The 19,014-nt window shown below is 41.7% G+C and overlaps 1 protein-coding gene and 1 pseudogene across 1 annotated transcript in view; one reads left to right on the top strand and one right to left on the bottom strand.

Annotated features, from left to right (window-relative positions):
- The first annotated feature begins 9,244 nt into the window (after positions 1-9,244).
- Positions 9,245-9,362, top strand: LOC112485592 (annotated as a pseudogene).
- A 6,011-nt stretch (positions 9,363-15,373) lies between these two features.
- Positions 15,374-19,014, bottom strand: part of SEL1L3 (SEL1L family member 3) — an 81,810-nt gene continuing 78,169 nt past the window's right edge. The window contains exon 24 of the mRNA XM_015595045.2: positions 15,374-16,509. Within this exon, the coding sequence (XP_015450531.1) occupies positions 16,370-16,509 (140 nt within the window). The 3' untranslated portion in view covers positions 15,374-16,369. The remainder of the gene's footprint in view (positions 16,510-19,014) is intronic.

The following is a 19,014-nucleotide window of genomic DNA, read 5'->3' as shown; positions in this document are numbered from 1 at the left end:
TTTTTTCCCTACGCGCACACACACAAAGCTAATAGTCATTTTTTGGTGGTAAAACATATTTATAAAAGTGTTATATATATTACATTTATTTATATTATATTATATATTTATAATTTATATTCATATGTGTGTTAACCTCAAAATAAAAAAAGCCAAAGCGAGAGGCAACAAGCGTTTATTTGAGCAATAGCTATTTGGGAAGCCGTGATTCAGGCAGAAACCCAAACAGTGATCCAATTAGGAGGGGAAGGCAAGGAGTATTTATGAGAAAGAGAAGGGGGATAATTACGGGATAGAAGAAATGAATTTCTAGGGCTGTTAAGAAGCTAAGGGAGGAATTTCCTCAGGTGCAGATAAGCTAACACAAAGATGGGAATTTTAAAGGCTGTCTTTATCAGTCCCATCTTGTTTTGGAACACAACGCTGCTTTAGCCCCAGACCAAAGGTCGTTCTGCCCAATACCAACATTCCAGAGTATGAGGAGTGGGGTGTGCGAGGCGTTTTCTCTGGGATGGCAGCTCTCGTTCCGTTTTGAAGTAGCTCTGTTTATATTACTTCTTCTTTGTACATGAATGTATAAGAAAAATAAACTTATTTTCCTGCTCTCCTCCTAATAGTTCAACCATAAACTTACATTATTTTGTCATGAGTAAAAAATGTAATAAAGGAAAAAAAAAAACTTCGAATGAATCCCAGGAAGCGTGTCAATAAAAAAACTGGATTTGACCCAGGAGTCTTCCCTCGTCAAATTATCTTATCTCAGTCATCAGGGCGTTGTTCTCCTGACTCCACAGAAACCTCTGGATTGACTGGTGTGCTCACCAAGGACAGGAAGTTACTTTGGCCTTGGTGGGCTGAGCTCTGAGCTTGGAAGGGGAAAAGGTGCTTCAAGTCAAAGGTCATCTTCCTCCTGTACCAACTGATCATTTCTTTTCCCTCTACCTTCCGCCTCCAGCCCTACCTTAAAGTCCTGGAGCCTCTGTGGCACCCTGGTGAGTCTGATCCCACCCTTAGCCCGAAGGCAAGACTGATGTCAGCGCTCTGCTCCGTGAAGCAGGCACGAAGACTAACAATCCTTTCTTCAGACCAGTGTTGGGAGCATAAATGAAAATACTGTGAAAGTGCTTTGCAGACTGGGCGCTGGGCGTCGTTCTTGCAGCCATCATTCTTCCCACAGGACCCTGGTAGATACCCCTGTGTCTCAGGAAGTGCTCTGCCCTGGGGGGCGTACAGGCAAGGAAGGCATGGTCCGCTTCCAGGACCTTCCACTGTCCAGAGAGAGGCAGACAGACAAAGCCAGTGTGAGTTTCATCAGGCTGGAAGAAGTCAAACCCCCAGAGAGCAAATCCTATCCCTTTCTTGTGACCTGAGGCAAGTAATTTAACCTCTGTGACCTGCAGGCTTCTAATCTCAGAAACAAAAAGATATCTTTTTCACAGAGTTGTTGTCTGGATTAAACGAGATTTCCACAAACCTCAGGTGTTAGCGTCTCTCCTTCGAAATGTTTGCTCTGTCTCCCTGCAACCTCTACAATTGTAGTTGACCCTTGAACAGTGGAAGGGGGCAGTGGGTTGGGGCGCTGACCTCTATGAAGTGGAAAATGCGTCTATAACGGAAGTTGGCCCTCCACATGTAGTTATCAACCTCGGACCCCAAATAGAGTGGACCTGGGAACAGTGGACCTGGGAACAGCATGGATTTGAACTGCCCGGGTCCGCTCTACTCGGAGGTCACCCCCGTGTTGTTCAAGGGTCAACTGTAGTTCATTAACATCGCCACCCACTTTGCTTCATCCTAAGCAGCAGTATTTGTGAAATGATGCGTTTGATATGAGTTCTGCTTTTTTCTGCTTCTTTCCCCCTAACAAATGTTAAAGCAAATGCATAGCTATTAAAATTTTTCACGTTCCTTCAGGTCTACCTAGAACCATTTCATGTGCCCCTAGGGATATAAGTGCTACACTTACGGACATACTGAGATTCTTAATGAAAGCACCTTGCACATTGTTTGGTGCGTGATAAGGCTTACATACAAATTTTGGTAACTCTCAGAAGTAAGCACAGAGAAGGTGAGAAGACCCAATTCCTTGGAAAGGGGAGATAAGAAGAAAGGCTTCCCAGAGGGGTGGTGCCCGAACACAGCACTGAAGCCTGAGCGGTCATCAAAGGGAGGTCATCAAAGGGAGGTGCTTTCCAAGAAAAAGCCCCAGAGGCAGGGAAAACTGGACCTCAGAACACTCAAGGAATTTACCTGTAGGGCAGCCAGGAAACGGCATAAGGGGATGCATTTGAGATGATCCTGGAGCAATAGATAAACTGACTCAGATAAAGATAAAAGCGCACACATGCTCTCGAGGAGTCTGAATTTGATCCTGATGGATATGGTGAAACTTTGAGAAGCCACATGTTTCTATTTATGGCCTAAGAAGACCTCCAAATTATTTAGAGTGGCTCAAGGTTGAAAGTCTACAAGGCTAATAAATCTGGAAAAACACCTCTCACGCTTTAAGTCCTCACCCTTTCCCTTGCTAACTGGGACCAAGCATTTAGCAGCCCATAAGGAACTATTAATTCATTTCGACAGAAGCGAGCACTTTGTTTTTGTTGTAAGAGCTATGGCTGTTATAGTCGCCATTCATCCACCTGGTGCTGAAAGCTAGAGACCTGGGTGCTGTCTTCCATTCCTTTCTCTGCCCCACCCTCCTCTGCCAGGGTCAGCAGCCTGGCAATTTCCCCTTTTCACTAAAGATCGAATCCTGTCCTTCCCCTGCATTCCGCTGTGCCTTCAGTTCATACCCTTTTGTCTCTTGCTCAGTGCTTTGTAATCGTCTCCCAACTAGTCTCCCTGCTGGTTACATCTGGAGTCTTAGACCGTAGGTAGCTACAGGATCCTAAGCAAATCCCTTAATCTCACTAAGTCCCAGTTTCCTCAAATGTCAAATAGGGATAATGTGTTCATATATCTGTCTCCTAGGATTGTTGTGGGGATTATGTGAGATACTGAGTATAAAGCACTACCATACTGCATAGCATGTAGAAGCTCAATAAGGATTTGGCATTTTTAGTACAGCCCTCCCCGCATTCTGTAATCTAAACTGGCCTAAAACGTTGCAAGTGAATAAAGCAGGCCTTCTGGCCTTAGTCACCAGCCTCCTGGACGGGGTCCGTGAGAGCCTGCCTGGAGAGTCAAGTGTGCCTCTGTGTGCAGACTGCTGAGCAGTGTGGCTGGGGATCAACCGGGAGGAGAAAAGAGTGAGGCGAAAGAGGTACCCGGGGAACAAAATTTAGGGAGACTTTCACGCTTGGGGTCAGACAAGTGCTTCCTTAAACTCTGCGCCCTCGTTCCAAAGGTGGGATTACAATCTATTTTTTTTTTTCCTCTAGCTGAGTGGTCTTTTGCCCTGAGAACCAGATTCTCCAGCCCTTAGTAAAAAGCAGGCAAGTGCCTCCGCCACCTGCCAGGTACCCTAAGACCTAAGGGGGAATTGAGGAGAGCCCAAGGGAGGTTTAGGTTACAGTGACGCCACGTGGAAGGAGTCTTGGGGAAGAGAGTATCAGTGTCCCAGGCACCCAGACTGTCTCGGGACAGGTACCTGCCATCAACCCTGAAGAGACACACAGGTTGGCTGATAATATTTTCAGTATTAAAGTGCTATACTTTAGTATTAACGTGTCTATACTTTCTCTGATCTCTAGCTTAACGTTCCAGCAAGGGAAAAAGTCCCGCTTCTCGCCTCTTGGTTGGCTCTGGCCTTAAGCTGCTAAAACGTATGTTGATTAGCTGAAGTCATTCTTCCAGGCTCTGACCGGCTTTAGATTGAGGATGAGACAGGCAACTCTGGATTCAGATGGGGGTTTGCGGGTAGTAGAGGGCAGGGCAAGGCATCATCCTATGGGGGTGATCTGGGCAGACATCTCCGTCTTGAAGACATCTCACACTCAGCTGGAGTAGGGGCTTCTCTTCCATTTCTGGGCGATGCAGTGTGTGGTAGGGTAGGGGTGAGGTGGGAGTAGGGGACAGAGATTTCCCAGGCATCTGTCCTAGCCAAATACACGCGCTGGCCAAATACACGCACGAGCGCGTGCGCGCACACGCACACACACACACACACACACACACACACATTTTTTTAAATTAAATTTATTGGGGTGACCCTGGTTAATAAAATTATATAGGTTTGAAGTGTGTTTTAGAACTCCTTTTGAATCAGTTGGTTAACAGCAAGGCCACATCCTGCAGGTCCCAGTCCGATGCTTGGGATTAAGGTGTCGTGAGAGGGTTCGAGGATGTGGCCCCCGCCCGTGAGGATGTCAGCGGGGTCAGGAGGCCCAGCGGCAGGGTTTTGCATACCCCCACTGAGCTTTTCCTTTCTCCTGCGAGTCTTCCATGCGCTGGGCCCAGAGAGTGGCTTTGAGCAAGAAAAGCAATACTGCGAACTAAGAAGCTTATGAGAGTTGGCAAATGCCAGGCCCGGTCTGAATTCTGGACCTACCACTGACCAACCGTTCATGAGATCTTGGTCAGTTTATTTAACCTCTTTGAGCCTCTGTTTCTCCAGTTGCAAGATGTGGGAAGTACACCTACCCAGGAGATGCAAGTACCGCTGATTCCACTGATACTAGTTACACTCAGGTTGGTTCTGTCCTACCTTTATTTCGCAAATGACAGGCTGTTGATTTTTTAAAATCTTCATAGGAATAAAGGAGGAAGCGGTTTGCGTAAGGACTTATCGAGGAAATTTCTAGTGGGTTCCTTGGGCAAGAATTAATAATAAAGACGATAGACAACATGCAGGGAGCATTCACCACGTGCACGTCCCTGGAGTAAGCGTGTTGCGTGGACTGACTCATCCATTCCTCCACGAGCTCTGTGCGGCCGGAACTAGTCATTCTGATTTTTCAGATGAGGAGAAATGCCCTCATCCCTTGGAGAGAATGCTCACCTCTTTATTCCTGCTAGATTGTTTGTTGGTTCATAAAAGAATGATTTAGGCCCTCTCGTGATTTAACAAAATAATAATTTATTGAGGCAAAATTCCTATGATATAACATTGAGCATTTTAAAGTAAACAATTCAGTGTCATTTTCTGCAGTCACGATGTTGTGTTACGATCACCTCAATCAAGTTTCAAATCATTTCCATTGCCCTGAAGTCAAACAAACCATTTACCCATTAAGCAATTTCTCCTCATTGTACCCATCCCCGTGGCAACCATCTATCCGTGTCCTCTCTTTATAAATTGATCTATTCTGGATTATTTCATATAAATGGAATAATATAATGTGTAACTTTTAATTTCTGGCATTTTTTATTTAGCATAATGTTTTCAAGGTTCATCCACATTGTAACATGTACCAGTACTTTTCTATGGCTGAATAATACTCCGTTGTATGTATATGCCAAATTTGTTTATCCATTCATCCGTTGGTGAACATTTGGACTGTTTCCACCTCTTAGGTATTGTAGGCCCTGCTGCTATGAACATATCTGTACATTGACTGGTCCCAGTCATTGTTTTCAATTGTTTGGGGTATATACCAAGGAGTAGAATTATGGGGTCATATGGTAATTCTATGTTTAACTTTTTGAGGAAATACCAAACTGTTTTCTACTGTGGCTGAACCTTTTTATATTCCACAAAAAAATGTGAGGTTTCCAATTTCTCCGCATCCTGGTCAATGTTTGTTATTTTCCTTTTAAAAAAAAAAATTTTTTTTTATTATAGTCATCCTACTGGGTATGAAGTAGCAACTCATCATGGTTTTGATTCGCATTTCTTTAATGAATAAGGATGTTGACATCTTTTTATGTACTTGTTGGCTTATTTGTAAATCTTCTTCAGAAAAATGTCTATTCAAGTCCTTTGCCCATTTAACAAGTGGATTTTTTTTTTTATTGAGTTGTTAAGAGTATTTTATATATTCTGGATACTAGACCTTTGTCAGACACATAATTTGCAAATATTTCCTTCTATTCATAGGCTGTCTTTTCACTTTCCTGATAATGTCCTTGCATGCACAAAAGTTTTTAATTTGGATTAAGTCCAATTATTTAGTTTTTCTTTTGGTGCTTGTTCTTTGGTGCCACATCTAAGAATTCACTGTCAAATTCAAAGTCATGAAGATTTACTCCAGTTTTCTGCTCAGAGTTTTACTCTTTTAGCTGTTATAATTAGGTTATTGATCCATTTGAGTTAATGTTTATATATAATGTGAGGTAGGAGTTGAACTTAATTCTTTTGCATGTGGAAATTCAATTGTTTCAACCCCATCTGTAGAAGAGACTATTCTTTCTCTGTTAAATGGTCTTACCTTGCGATTTTGATCTCTGTGGAATAGTCATGAAGACAGTGAAAGAACAGCCAGGCACCCCAAGCTCTGGTCCGGGAACAAGGGGGGTTATCAGAACAGATTGCTCTGCGATGTCAAAAAAAATGACAAGTAAGAAAATTTCTAGAGCCATGGGCCTGTATGTCAGTGGGGGCACTGCTCCCTCTTCATGATTTTATCAAACATAAGTTGAGTGATCCTTTCAATTGATTTATAAAATGCAATGAGAAGAATGAATAAAGCGAACCATTGTGGTCATATTCAATTCCCGAATCAGAGCTCAGGGCATATGACACACCAACAAGCAAGACTAACCTTTGCGTAAGGGAGGTGATGTGATTTACATCATTTGAATAATTGACTTCTTGGCTCTGTTTGCTTTTCTGATATTTCTGAATGTGAAGAGATTTATCTAAGCTGGTGATTCTAGAATAGTCTTTTACAGTTTTCAAAACCTATTCATATTCTATTGCGGGACATGCTTAACTGAAATAAGACCTCACTCTAATTCAAAATAGTCAATGAACTTGAGATTGTAAATAAAACACTTGGGAAGAACGCCATGTTTGTAATATATACACCACACCAGATTTGTTGCCAAACTACAAGAAGAGGAAAAGAGGATTAAGTTTTTCTAAGTATTTACTCTATGCTGGCCACTCAGACAGGTGCACAGTCTTTGTTTTCTCATTAATCCTTGCAACAGCCTATGAAATAGATATTTCAATTCTCATTTTACAGGTGTGAAAACTGAGGCACAAAAAGTTAAGTCTCTTGCTCAAGGCAGGTATCTAAAAAGTATAGAAGCCAAGATTTTGGCCCAGATCATGTGATTTCAAAGTCCACACTCTCTCTTTTAAACAGTGGGAACAAAGTAATTCAATCAATTATAATAAAAAATAAAAACAAGCCCAAATGACCCGGTTAATTCAAACTGGAGCTTCTCTTGCCTGTGTATATTTAACAAATAGAACTGGAATATCACATGGCCTCCAATAAACTAGAAACCATATTTCATAGACTGTCAGTGTCTATTTGAGAATCATCTGCCTCCTTTATTTAAAATCAATGATTTCAAGAGGCAACTTAATCTTTCTTCTTCCCTCAAACAGGTCCCCAAGAGATTTTCAGAGCTGCTTTTAACTTGGAGCTGTCAGTTCTCACTCTGGGTTCTAGAACTTCTAGATTCTAGCTAGTTCTAGGTCCAGAACCTCTAGAGTTCATAGGATCCCAGAAAAAGCAGCCTTTTCCCTTATTACTGCTTCTGCTTTTAATCCTTCGGGGGACAGCAATAGGTGGAAAAGTGTCTGATTATCAAGGGACCCAAAGCAGCAGGCCAGCAGTGAGACACCAGCTGCTGAGTTCCTGAATGTAGCTTTGCCCCTGGAGGCCAGAGTTGCTGGGGATCCTGCTGGAAATCCAAGCATCTGAAGCTGAATGGTCACATCAGCCCCAGCCTGAGGCAATGCACACATACGGCAAATCTGAAACTGTACATTCTCATTCTTCTGACAATCCTACTTCTGTGAATTTATCCCAAGGGAATTAATATGGAAACTAAATTTTCTAGAAAGATTCTTGTCTCAGAATTTATTGTAATAACCAAATAGCAGAGATAACATAAACATCCCACATGAGGGGATTGAATAAACCAAATACAATATATCGATGATAATGAAATACAATTCAATCATTAGAAGTATGGTGAAGAAAAACAAAATTTTTTTAGCATAGTAAGTTGTTCTGTTAAGTGAACACAATAGTTAAGTCAAAAAGATTACAGAGCAGTATTTTCTATCTATATTTATCTCTAGTATCTATCATCTATCATCATCTATCATCATCTATCATTATCTATCTATCATTTATCATCCTCTATTTATCATCTATCTCCACAGCCCGAAAATGGAGCCATGGGAGTCCTCAGCTCTGAGAATTATAAAGATTTTTTTTACTTCTCCATGTTCTCCAGATTTTTCTGTAATTTACATATTACTTTTGTAATTGGTAAAATATTATTTAGACAAATTTAAAATAGAGTCTGAATCTTATGGCTCTGTATGGAAAGGAACATAAGATCTCAGCGCTTCAATAGAATTTGCTTTCCAGAGGATGGAACTTGTGAATCAAAACATATTCAGTCCCTCTCAATGATCAACCTGGAGAGCTAAGAGCAGATGGTATCATGGCTGTGATACTTTGGGGAGCTTCCTTCCCCTTCACCTAGGACCACTACCTCTTATGGGTAAGGCCCCTGTGATTGGTATGTCCCCTAAAGTAGCTAAAGAGCAGGTACTGGCCAGCTCAACTAGCATGAGACAGGCCTAGCATCTCACACAAGATTCCCATTCATTACTTACTGGTAATTGATTGGCAGAGCTACTGAACTCTCTTCAGAGATCCCTCCAAGGGCCAGGAGTGAGGTCTATCTATAACCTTCACGTTCTTCATTAACTTCTTCAGACAGCGAAAGTCTGACAATACTTTAAAAACATTCATAAAGATGCAGTATTTTCTTTTCGATGTTTCATTTGTATCCATACTTGGCGTTACCGCACTGGCGCTGGTTTGGGGTAACTACTTCTGAAAACTCATGCCAGAGAGTGACTCTGTTGGTTCTTGAGTAGGTGAGAACAGTGACGACCCAATTCGAGGTTCGGAGAGGTGGCAGGTGCGTGCTCACGTCCTGCTGTGTCCAGTCTGAAATGTACGTAACCTTGGGCAGATTACTCATCTATCTAAGTCTCAGGTTCTGCATTTTACAAACAGAAATAATAATTCTCATTGCGCAGCATTGCCGGGAGACTAAAAACACGTGGCCCAAACTGTGTCTCAGAGCATGTGTTCTTTAAACGTCTCCTTCCTTCCTCAGAGATTTCATCATAAATAAGTGTATGGCGTTTTAAGATTTTTAAGTCTATGGCCATGCCACTCTGAACAAGCCCGATCCCGTCTGATCTCAAAGCTAAGCAGGGTCGGGCCTGGTTAGTACTTGGATGGGAGACCACCTAGGAAGACCAGGTGCTATGGGTGTAAAAAATAAAAAATGAGGGATTGTAAGCTGACAAGATCCTGGTAATCTGTGAGGTCAACCAAGGGTTGCCTCCCCTAAAAATAAAATGAAATTAAATAAATAAATAAATAAATAAATAAATATATAAGATTTAAAAAAATTTATTCTCCAAATCAAGACTGCCATCTGCCAATTGGATGACTTTGGGCAAGTTAGCCACTCATCATGGTTTTGATTCGCATTTCTTTAATGAATAAGGATGTTGACATCTTTTTATGTACTTGTTGGCTTATTTGTATATCTTCTTCAGAAAAATGTCTATTCAAGTCCTTTGCCCATTTATAAAATAGGAATAATAGTAAAACTACTTAATAGGGTTTTTCCGAAAATCAAATGAGTTAGAATATGTGAAGTCCTTAGAATAGTGCTTGGCTATATGAGTGGTAACTGTTTCTATTATTAGTAGTAGTATTAGTAATAACTTATCATTATCATGTTCTCCTTACTATTTAAGCAAGAGGAAAAAGGCACAATTTATACACAATATCCACAAAATAACAATATACTAAAGAATGAAAAAGAAAAAAAAAGTAACATTTACAAACTGGTTGGCGGTAAATGGGTATTATTTCCCAATTAAACTTTTAAACTTTTTAATGTTTGACATAGTTCATTCAAATAAAAATGAACACAGCAGGGATTTAGCATAGAGTATTTAAAAGCCTGATTTTTTTTTTTTTGGTCAGGGTTTACTTTTCAGCTTCACCAATCGTAAGCGAGTCCCCTAATCTTTTTAATCTCATTTTCTATGGTTGCAAAATGGGGATATTATAATAGCTATAAGATTAAGTAAAGATTAAATAAGTTTATGAATGAATAATCCTTGTACATAGTAAGGGCTGAGTAAGTGTTCACCAGCATTATCATCTCCATATAATATGGGGAAAGGCAGTCTTGAGTTACTCCGATCTCATTTCTTGACTCTTTATAAAATGAGATTTGTGCATTAAATTCCCAGAACTTATTCATCTTCTAACTGCAAGTTTGTACCTTGTGACTCACATGTCCCCTCCCTGCCATTTGACCCTCTCCACACTTCCCTGAGTCTAAAAAAATAAAATAAAATAAAATAAATAACCTCTATTCTACTCTTTGTTTCTATGAGTTTGGCTTTTTTAAATTCCACATATAAGTGATATTGCACAGTATTTATTTTTCTCTAATTTATCTCACTTAGCATAATACCCTCATATTTCATTCATATTGATGCAAATGGCAGGATTTCCTTCTTTCTCATGGCTGAATTATATTCCATTGTCCATATGTACCACCTCTTCATTATCCATTCATCCACTGGTGAACACTTAGGGTGTTTCCATATCTTGGTTATTGTGAATAATGCTGCAAAAAACGTGAGTGTTCAGCTATCTTTCTGAGATCCTATTTTCATTTCCTTTCAATATAGACCCAGAAGTGAGATTACTGGATCATATGGTAGTTCTATTTTTTATCTTTAACGATTCTGTATTATATATGTGAAAGTTACCGAGAGACTAGATCTTAAATGTTCTCACCATAAAAAGGAAATGGTAATTATGTGATGTGATGAAGGTGTTAGCTAACACTATGGTCATAATCATGTAGCAACATTCAGTAGAAGTATCAAATCAACACGTTATAAACCTTAAACTTCACAATATTTTATGTCAATTATAGTTCCATTTTTAAAAAAGGAAGTGAGATTTTGGTCTCTTGTCTGGACAAAATGTAATTGAAAATAAAGATGGAAGCTTGGAACTGTTTTTTTTTTTTTTTTTTAAGTTTAGTTTTAACAAGAAGCTAAGTTTTGACAAGACTTGCTAATTAAGTCTGCAAGGAGGATAATACAGTGCTGATTAATCCAGCTGTACCTGCTGGCGGAAGATCCTCTGAAATAAAGAACTGTCAAGTTCTTCCAGCAGTGTGGGACACGGTGGGGCTCAGTGTTTTGGGGCCCATTGTCCTGTAATCTGCCAGGATACCTACAATGGCACTTACTGCAGGTTTCTCAGTAGGAAGATGGGAACCTTGCACTTGACCAATGATCAGTCCTTGTACGATTACTTGCTGTGTTCTTTCTCTGCACCCACATCATGCAGGGGCCCTGGGCACCCCAGAAGTGCCCCCTGCTTTAAGAACTCAACAATCCCATTGGGGGAGACAAAGTAAATACTAACAAACAAAGACTGAACAACAGAAAAAAGTATGTACTTATTACTTCATTGAATGGTAAACGCGATGTGCCAAGGAATTCACAGGAGGGGACCGCCAACTAAGGCTGGAAGAAAGGAGCTTCCAGACAAATGGAAGTCGGAAGCGTGCCCCACCCCGCCCCACAGGAGCCGTATGCGCGTCCCTGCCCACATGGTTCGCTCGTGTGACTTGCTTCAGCCCACGAGACATTACGAGGAGGCGATGTGAACGAAGGCCTCAAATACGCTTGCACAGTTGGGCTTTTAGCCTTCGCCATGAGATTGTTGGGGAGGATAAACTTCTCCTCCACTCTCTTATGTTCAGTAAATGGAGGCCTGTGAATTAAACTAACAAAAGACAGATTAACAGGAGAAAAAGCATGCAATTTTTATTAATATTTTACATGTACAAGAGTGCACAGGAGAAGAGAAATGTGAGGTGACTGGATTCGGGGGCTCGTGTACCATTTTTACAAAGGAAAGGGGGTTTGGGATTAGAGGAATGATGAGTGGTGGGGAAGTAATTAGAAAACACGTGCGGGAACTAATGGAAGAGAAGGCTATTTTAGTAAGGCTTGTTTATGCAGACTCATCTTGGTGCCTTCTCTCTGTCGCTGGTGATAGGAGTTGTTCTCCTCGTCCTGGTACCTGAAAGAATGAAACACCCTCACAAAGGGAAATGTATACCCTGCTTTTAGGCAGAAAGGGGGAAGGTAGAGAGCTCCTTTTGCATCTGCCAATTCTCAGTAGCTCTTTTGCCAAAGTGGCATATATTGGGGTTGCATATACGGATTCCATTCAATGAACATGACCAAATTGCCTGATGACCCCAGAAGAATAAAAGACACATTGAGCATGCCTAGACCCACCTCACAGCCCGGAACTGAGCCCAGATGAGTCCAGCCTAGATCAGCTGAGCCAAGCCAATCCACAGGCTCCTGAGGCTGTGTGGGTCTGCTCCTTTTAGACAGAACCTGTGTTTTCTGGTTTGCCCCAGTACCCACCACTCCTTGCTGCTTTCCACTTAGCCTGCTTAGGCATTTGAGTTTATAATCCAGTGATTCTCAACCACGGTAATTCCCTCCCCACCCTAACACACACACACACACACACACACACACACACACACACACACACACACACACACCCAGGGACATTTGGGAATGTTTAGAGAATGTTTTGGTTGTCTCAACTGAGGGGTTGCTACTGGCATCTAATACAGATAGGCTGGGGATGCTGTTAAGCATCCTATTATGCATAGGATAGCTCCCTACAACAAAGAGCTAGCCCCAAATGTGAATATTGGCAAGACTGAGAGCTATGTGTGTATCTTGAAAAAAGAATACACACATACATATGCATATGCACATATACAGGTGTGTGTACATGTACACATAGGACATATATAATATTTTTTGGTTTTTTTAAATTTACATAAATAGTATTGAGATATGAATCTTTTATTTATCAATATGTTTTTTTCATTTACCAATATATTTTTTTAATATCTTTCTATGTTGCTATTCATAAGTCTAGTTCCTTCCTTTCTGGCTAGTGCAGTTTTCCATTACAGCTAATTCTTGCCATGCAGCAATGAAAGCTCAGTTGTTTTTTTTTTTCACGTTTTTAAATTTTTTTAAGAGAAGCCCCAAATCCTTGATTTTAAGATGTTAGCAACTAATTCAAATTTTAAAAAAATGTTTGATGAGCCAAAGAAATCACTCACTTCTGTGTGCTGTTTGTTTCACAGTCTACTGGTCTGCGTCTTCTGCTCTAGCAATGTCCCAGGAGCAGGGACAATAGGGAAGTAATTGAATATCGCCTCTGGACCCTACCCTTCCACCCCTTTTTTTCCTTCCCTTCTACCTCATGTTGCCTTCACTATGAAGTCTTCTACTCCAGTCAGCTTGGACACCTGCCTTATGGGAACTGAGCTTAGAACTTGAGAAGGTATGGACTGGACCCAGGTCATACAATCTGAGAACTTCTAAAAGCACAGGAGCCTAAGCTGGGACCTGAACTGACGGGTGGCCGACCAGCTTCATGTGAAGTGGTTCGGTGCTGGAACTACTCCAGTTCTTTCCAGCACCACCTGGAGATGAGTATGGTTGGATGGCTGTCTCAGATTGGAAGAGCGCCCACGAGTCCATACTCCGGATCTGAACCAACCCCCTGCGGTGTCTTAGGTTGGTGTTATGGACTGAATTGTGTCCTCTCCAAATTTATATATTTAAGTCCCAACACTTACTACCTCAGAATGTGATTGTATTTAGAGATCAGGCCTTTAAAGGCATAATTAGGTCAAACGAGGTCATTTGGGTGGGCTCTAACCCGGTATGACTGGTATCCTTATAGGAGAAGATTAGGACACAGACACACATGGAGAGTAGACCTTGTGAAGATGCTGGGAGAAGGTCATCATCCACAAGCCAAGCGAGGGCGGGGCTCAGAAGAAACCAGCCCTGCTGACTCCAGTCTCCAAACCTACTGAGGAAGAAATTCCTATTGTTTAAGCTACCTAGTCTGTGGCACTCTGTTATGGCGGCATTAGAGGACTAATACAGCTGTGTTCTTTGAAAACAGACTCTGAAGTGCAGAGTCGTGTGTGAAAGTGTATGGGAAATCCTATATGAGAACAAGGAAGGCAGAATTGGGAGAAATTGACCTACAGTGAGGTTGCCGCCAAGGTGAGGTTCTGGACCTCGGATGGCCCATTTGGGCTGCTCCGCATTGAGGAAAGCGGCCTCTGGTTTTGTACAACGGTCTCTCTCAAGGTGAAAGGAGGAAGGTGATTTTGTCTCCAGGGTACATTTGGCAATGTTTGAAGATAATTTTTTTGGCTTCCACAATTGGGGGAGGGGATGTGGGGGCACTACTGACATCTAGTGGGTGGAGGCCAGAATGCTGCTGCTAAATATCCTACAGGGCACAAGACAGCCCCCCACAACAAAGAGCCATCCAGCCCCAAATGTCAATACTGCCGAGATCAAGAAAGCCTGCCTTCAGTCAAGGAGACATTGGCCATGAGCCGCTTTGGAAAGGACGGACCTTGGACAGGTCCCTGCAGCTAATGGCAATTCCCACTGAGGGGAGCAGCTGTGAGCCACCGGTAGTCTATGTTCCTAGCAACTGAGGAATGGGTGTGTTTGCCATGAAGAGAGCCTCTAGGGAGAGCAAGGAGCCCTTTATCTTTCCCCTTGGACTTCTCTTTCTCATAAGAATAATACCAACCATATTCGAGGCACTGATCTGGGGATTTTCCATATGTTATCTCATTTAAGCCTCATGAAAAGCCCAAGAGGTGAATTTTATTACTCCTATTTTATCAAACGATAATCTGAGACTCAGAGAAGGTTAATCACTCACCCGCGGTTACTGAGCTAGCGAACTACAGAACCATGATTTGAATCCCGAGCTGTTGGCTCCAAAGTCTGGCTCATTTGCAGGCAGGAAGGACAGGCTTTGCTAAAACAAGGGCAGTACACACAGCACACGTAGGAGAGAGAGGTGGACTGTAGACTTAACCCAGAACGAACATAAATCCAGCCTCGGAACAGCCAGAGGAAATAATGTCTGATGCTGTGCAAACATCAGGGGGGCCAGACCCGGAGCTTGGGGTTCTCGGAGAGGGGCCTCCTGCAACTCTACACCCACAAACACAATGGGTTACCAGAAATAATCTCTTTCGTAAGGAGGATTTTTTCTTTTTTTTTGCCTCCTAAGGGCAATGCACGAACCTTAGGACTTTGTATGATGACAACAGTAACTATAAAGAAGAAAAAAAAGCCACTTCCCAGGAGTCAATGGTATAAAAATAATTTTTATTTACTACTGTAAATAAAGTAGTGCAAAGAGTAGTTTGGACCCACAATATTGCATTACTGATTTATTTACTACCGTAGCAGCATACAGTGTACAGACAATCTGCTCTTCCTCTCCCTCTTAAACACACACACACACACACACACACACACACACACACACGCACACCCCTACACAGACTCAGGCAGGTATTAGGGGTGGGGATGAGACTGTGAGCTAAAGGCTTGTTTCCTGCATATTCCACTGCTGCCAGTCTATTCTAATGGGGTAATTCATGGAGAAGGCTACACTTAAATACTAAGAATTTTCTAAGTGTTATTTTATGGGTTGCAATTTAAAAGTAACCAATGTCCAACAATGTCATTAAATGATTCGGAAGCACTACGATCTTAGAAAAATTCAAGGAGAAAAATGTAAACCAATTTACAAAGCCATCACCTTCCCTGTACTTCCAGCCATAAGCTATTTATTTCAAAGTGCCTTAGAACTGCTGGGTGTTGGAAGTCATATTGAAATCTGTTGATCGGACTTCGAGGAGCAGGGCTGCGGCAAATACATGTACGAGAATATTGTCTAACTTGTAGAAAAGTCACAATTTTCTGTTATTTAATAAAAAGGAACGAACAAGGGGCTAAGATTCTTAAAATACATTTCGGTGTAAAAGGATTCAAATATGCTGCAGGGCAAACTGTGACTCTCGATACACAGAGTCACCAGAAATGCAATGACCCAGCTAACCTCCCTGACACACCCCATGATCAGGATGTTCCTTGTATTTGATAGCCTTTGGTACCACTGTCTTCTCTGGGTACTTGCTTATAATTTGATTTAAAAAAAAAAAGACACCAAGTGCAAAATTTGCATTCAGTTGACAAGACATTTAAGGTGTTTATCAGTATAATGCCCTGGCCCCAGCTTGCCAATACCATCTGTTGAAAGGATTCTCTCATCTGGAGAGAACTGTGGAGCACAGTTCACCCACGTGGCTCTGGGTTATTAGTGACTGTGGGCTGGTCCTGAGCTGAGGCATCTGCAGCTGGAGTCACAGCTGGACTTGCAGTGGGAGCGGTGCGGTCGAGGGAGGCCCCGGCTGGTATCAGGCTGGAACCATTAGCTATAGAGACACACACACAACAGGTGGTGAGTATTCACAACAGGACACACAACCACACCTAGAACCTAGCAAAACCAGGAGACATCTAGTTATCTACTAACTAGATAAGCAACTTTGGACCCATTATCTAGGTTCTTTGGACTTTGGTGTCTTCTCTAAAATGGCAGGTCGGAATAGATATACTAAGATCTCTTGAGAGTTTTGGCATTCTGGGACTCTAAATTCTGCATTTATGCTGAGACTGCCAGGTCAATATTTTAATCAAAAGAAGAAAAGAAAAAAACCTCTTTGGTCTGTGTTTCCTGTGGTCCTATTTCCCCCCCCAATGGTGTTGATTCACTGCAAACTATGAATTATACCAATCAATTAGAAAGGAGTGTTGGTTTTATTGACATCCATATTACATTTGGATGATGTATCAAATTTGGTTAAATTATGTTATTTAATAAACGTAATTATTAGGTTTAATTATTAGCAATCTACCTATAGTAGAAGGTTAGACCACCATAAACATTAGGGAGGCTTATAAAGTTTTATGTTAGTGGTTTTCAAATGGGGGCAATTTTAGGGATAGTTAGCAATGTCAGGAGACCTTTTGGTTGTCACAACTAGGGGATGGGGTGCTACTGGCATATGGTGGGTAGAGGCCGTGGATGCTGCAAAGCACTCTACCGTGCACGGGACAGCCTCCAGGTGCCAACAGTGCTGAAGTTGACATATTCTGCTTTAGGTACTGAGGCCAAGAGGTGTCCTGGTTATAAGATTATGGGCTCTGGAACCTGGTTACTCTGCCCTTTCTGTTATGTGACCTTGGACAAGTTTCCCACTCTCCTTATACCTCTAAAATATGGAGAAAATAAAAGTCTCTATACCCTGTTGAGCTGTTAGGATTAAATGAGCTAATGTATACGAAGTGCTTAGAACAGTGTCTGGCAGGCACAGGCACTCAACGAATGTTAGTTATCCCTGCTGGTGACTTGGTTTATTGAGGAAATGTGTTTTATTAGTCAGCAATTTCAGGTGCATGGCTTGCAGGATTGATAACAGAGTTGGTGCATTTGTTTCTGGGATGCTCTGATGTTTACCTTTAGAGTGGTCTTGTGCAAATTACTTAACCTCTCTGAGCTGTAGTTTCTTCGTCTGTAAAATGGGGGTAGCAGTCTGCAGGGATGTGTGATGTATAGCCAGCACAGTGGCCATAGTCTGTGCAAACAATTGCTAATTTGCTCTTAAGCAGTGATCTTAATTGAGCTTAGTGATCCTTGAGTCTTTTATGATTTTCAGAAGATGGGACCATTTAAAAATGTCCCAATACATCCTGAAATGCATTCACTTTAAGAATATGCCATTACATGCTGATAATCTGACTTTTAGAAAAAAATCTTCAAGAGTTCCACCTCCAAGTACCTATGGTGATCTCCAAAGGGCCATTCTCAGAAATTCAACAAGGGCTCCAAAGCCTCTGGCTTTTCAGGACACATAAAAGAATTCTCCCAGGAATTCAATACTTTTCCATACCTACAGATCTTCTGGCTCCGGAGAAAGGACAAGGGTAGGGTCGGGGGGATCCAGGATGTTCCATAATGATGTGACGTTTCTAGGTTATTTAACAGATGATCTAACCCTGGCAGGGAGCAGGAGGCCCAGGGATGTAGTGCAAAGACCATTTGCTAGAGTCTAGAGATCTGGTCTGGTCACGTCTCATTTACCTTCTACTAATAGATGACTTTGGAATAGATTTGAATGGCAGACAGTTCACTTCTACAATGCTTGAATCCCGTAGGCCTTTGTTTCCTCACTTGCGAATCGAGGGGCTTAGATCAGATGGTCCAAGACCCCTTTGGGACCTAAAGTTTATCTTTCTGATGATCTCTGAGGAAGTGAATGAAGTACTAAGGCTTGCAGTTTTCCTTTTCAAGCGCAGGGAAATGTTTAAATCACCATGGTAACAAGAGAAACCAGCAATCAGTTTTCTGATTAAAACAAAAAAGTGCCACGGTGTAAATGTAGAAGGAATGCATAATTAACATTGCCACAATTTAAATCTTCTTGTCAGAGCATAATAAAAATGCTCTATATTTCTACAGTAAGCTTGTTGTTACCCATGTGAGAACTCTCCCTCTTCCATTGAGAGTTTGCAATCACTGGACAAGCTCCCTCCAGACCATCATAATTTTCAAGTGGCCTCTTTTTCTCTGCTCACCTGGAATGTGTGTTAATTTGATTACCGGATTACAACCAAGGTAACCGGAAAGTAAGTATGCTGTTTAAAAAATTACAGAGTGTATTCCAGAAACAGAAGTGATTTTTGGATTACTTGCTGCTCAGGGGACCATCTTCTCTATATTAGTGAGAATAATCAAGAATTGGCCCTCAGTGGTGTAGACAGACTGCAGCCCACAGAACAAAGGAGGTTCATCGCCTGTTTTTCTATGGCTTGCAAGCTAAGAATGGTTTTTCTATGGCTTGCAAGCTAAGCATGGTTGAACAAAAATCAAAAGAAGA

Source organism: Pteropus alecto, unplaced genomic scaffold (genome assembly GCF_000325575.1).
Source record: "Pteropus alecto unplaced genomic scaffold, ASM32557v1 scaffold5, whole genome shotgun sequence".
NCBI classification, from domain to species: domain Eukaryota; kingdom Metazoa; phylum Chordata; class Mammalia; order Chiroptera; family Pteropodidae; genus Pteropus; species Pteropus alecto.
The sequence above is the reverse complement of the archived record's forward strand: the minus strand, read 5'-3'. Positions and strand labels throughout refer to the sequence as shown.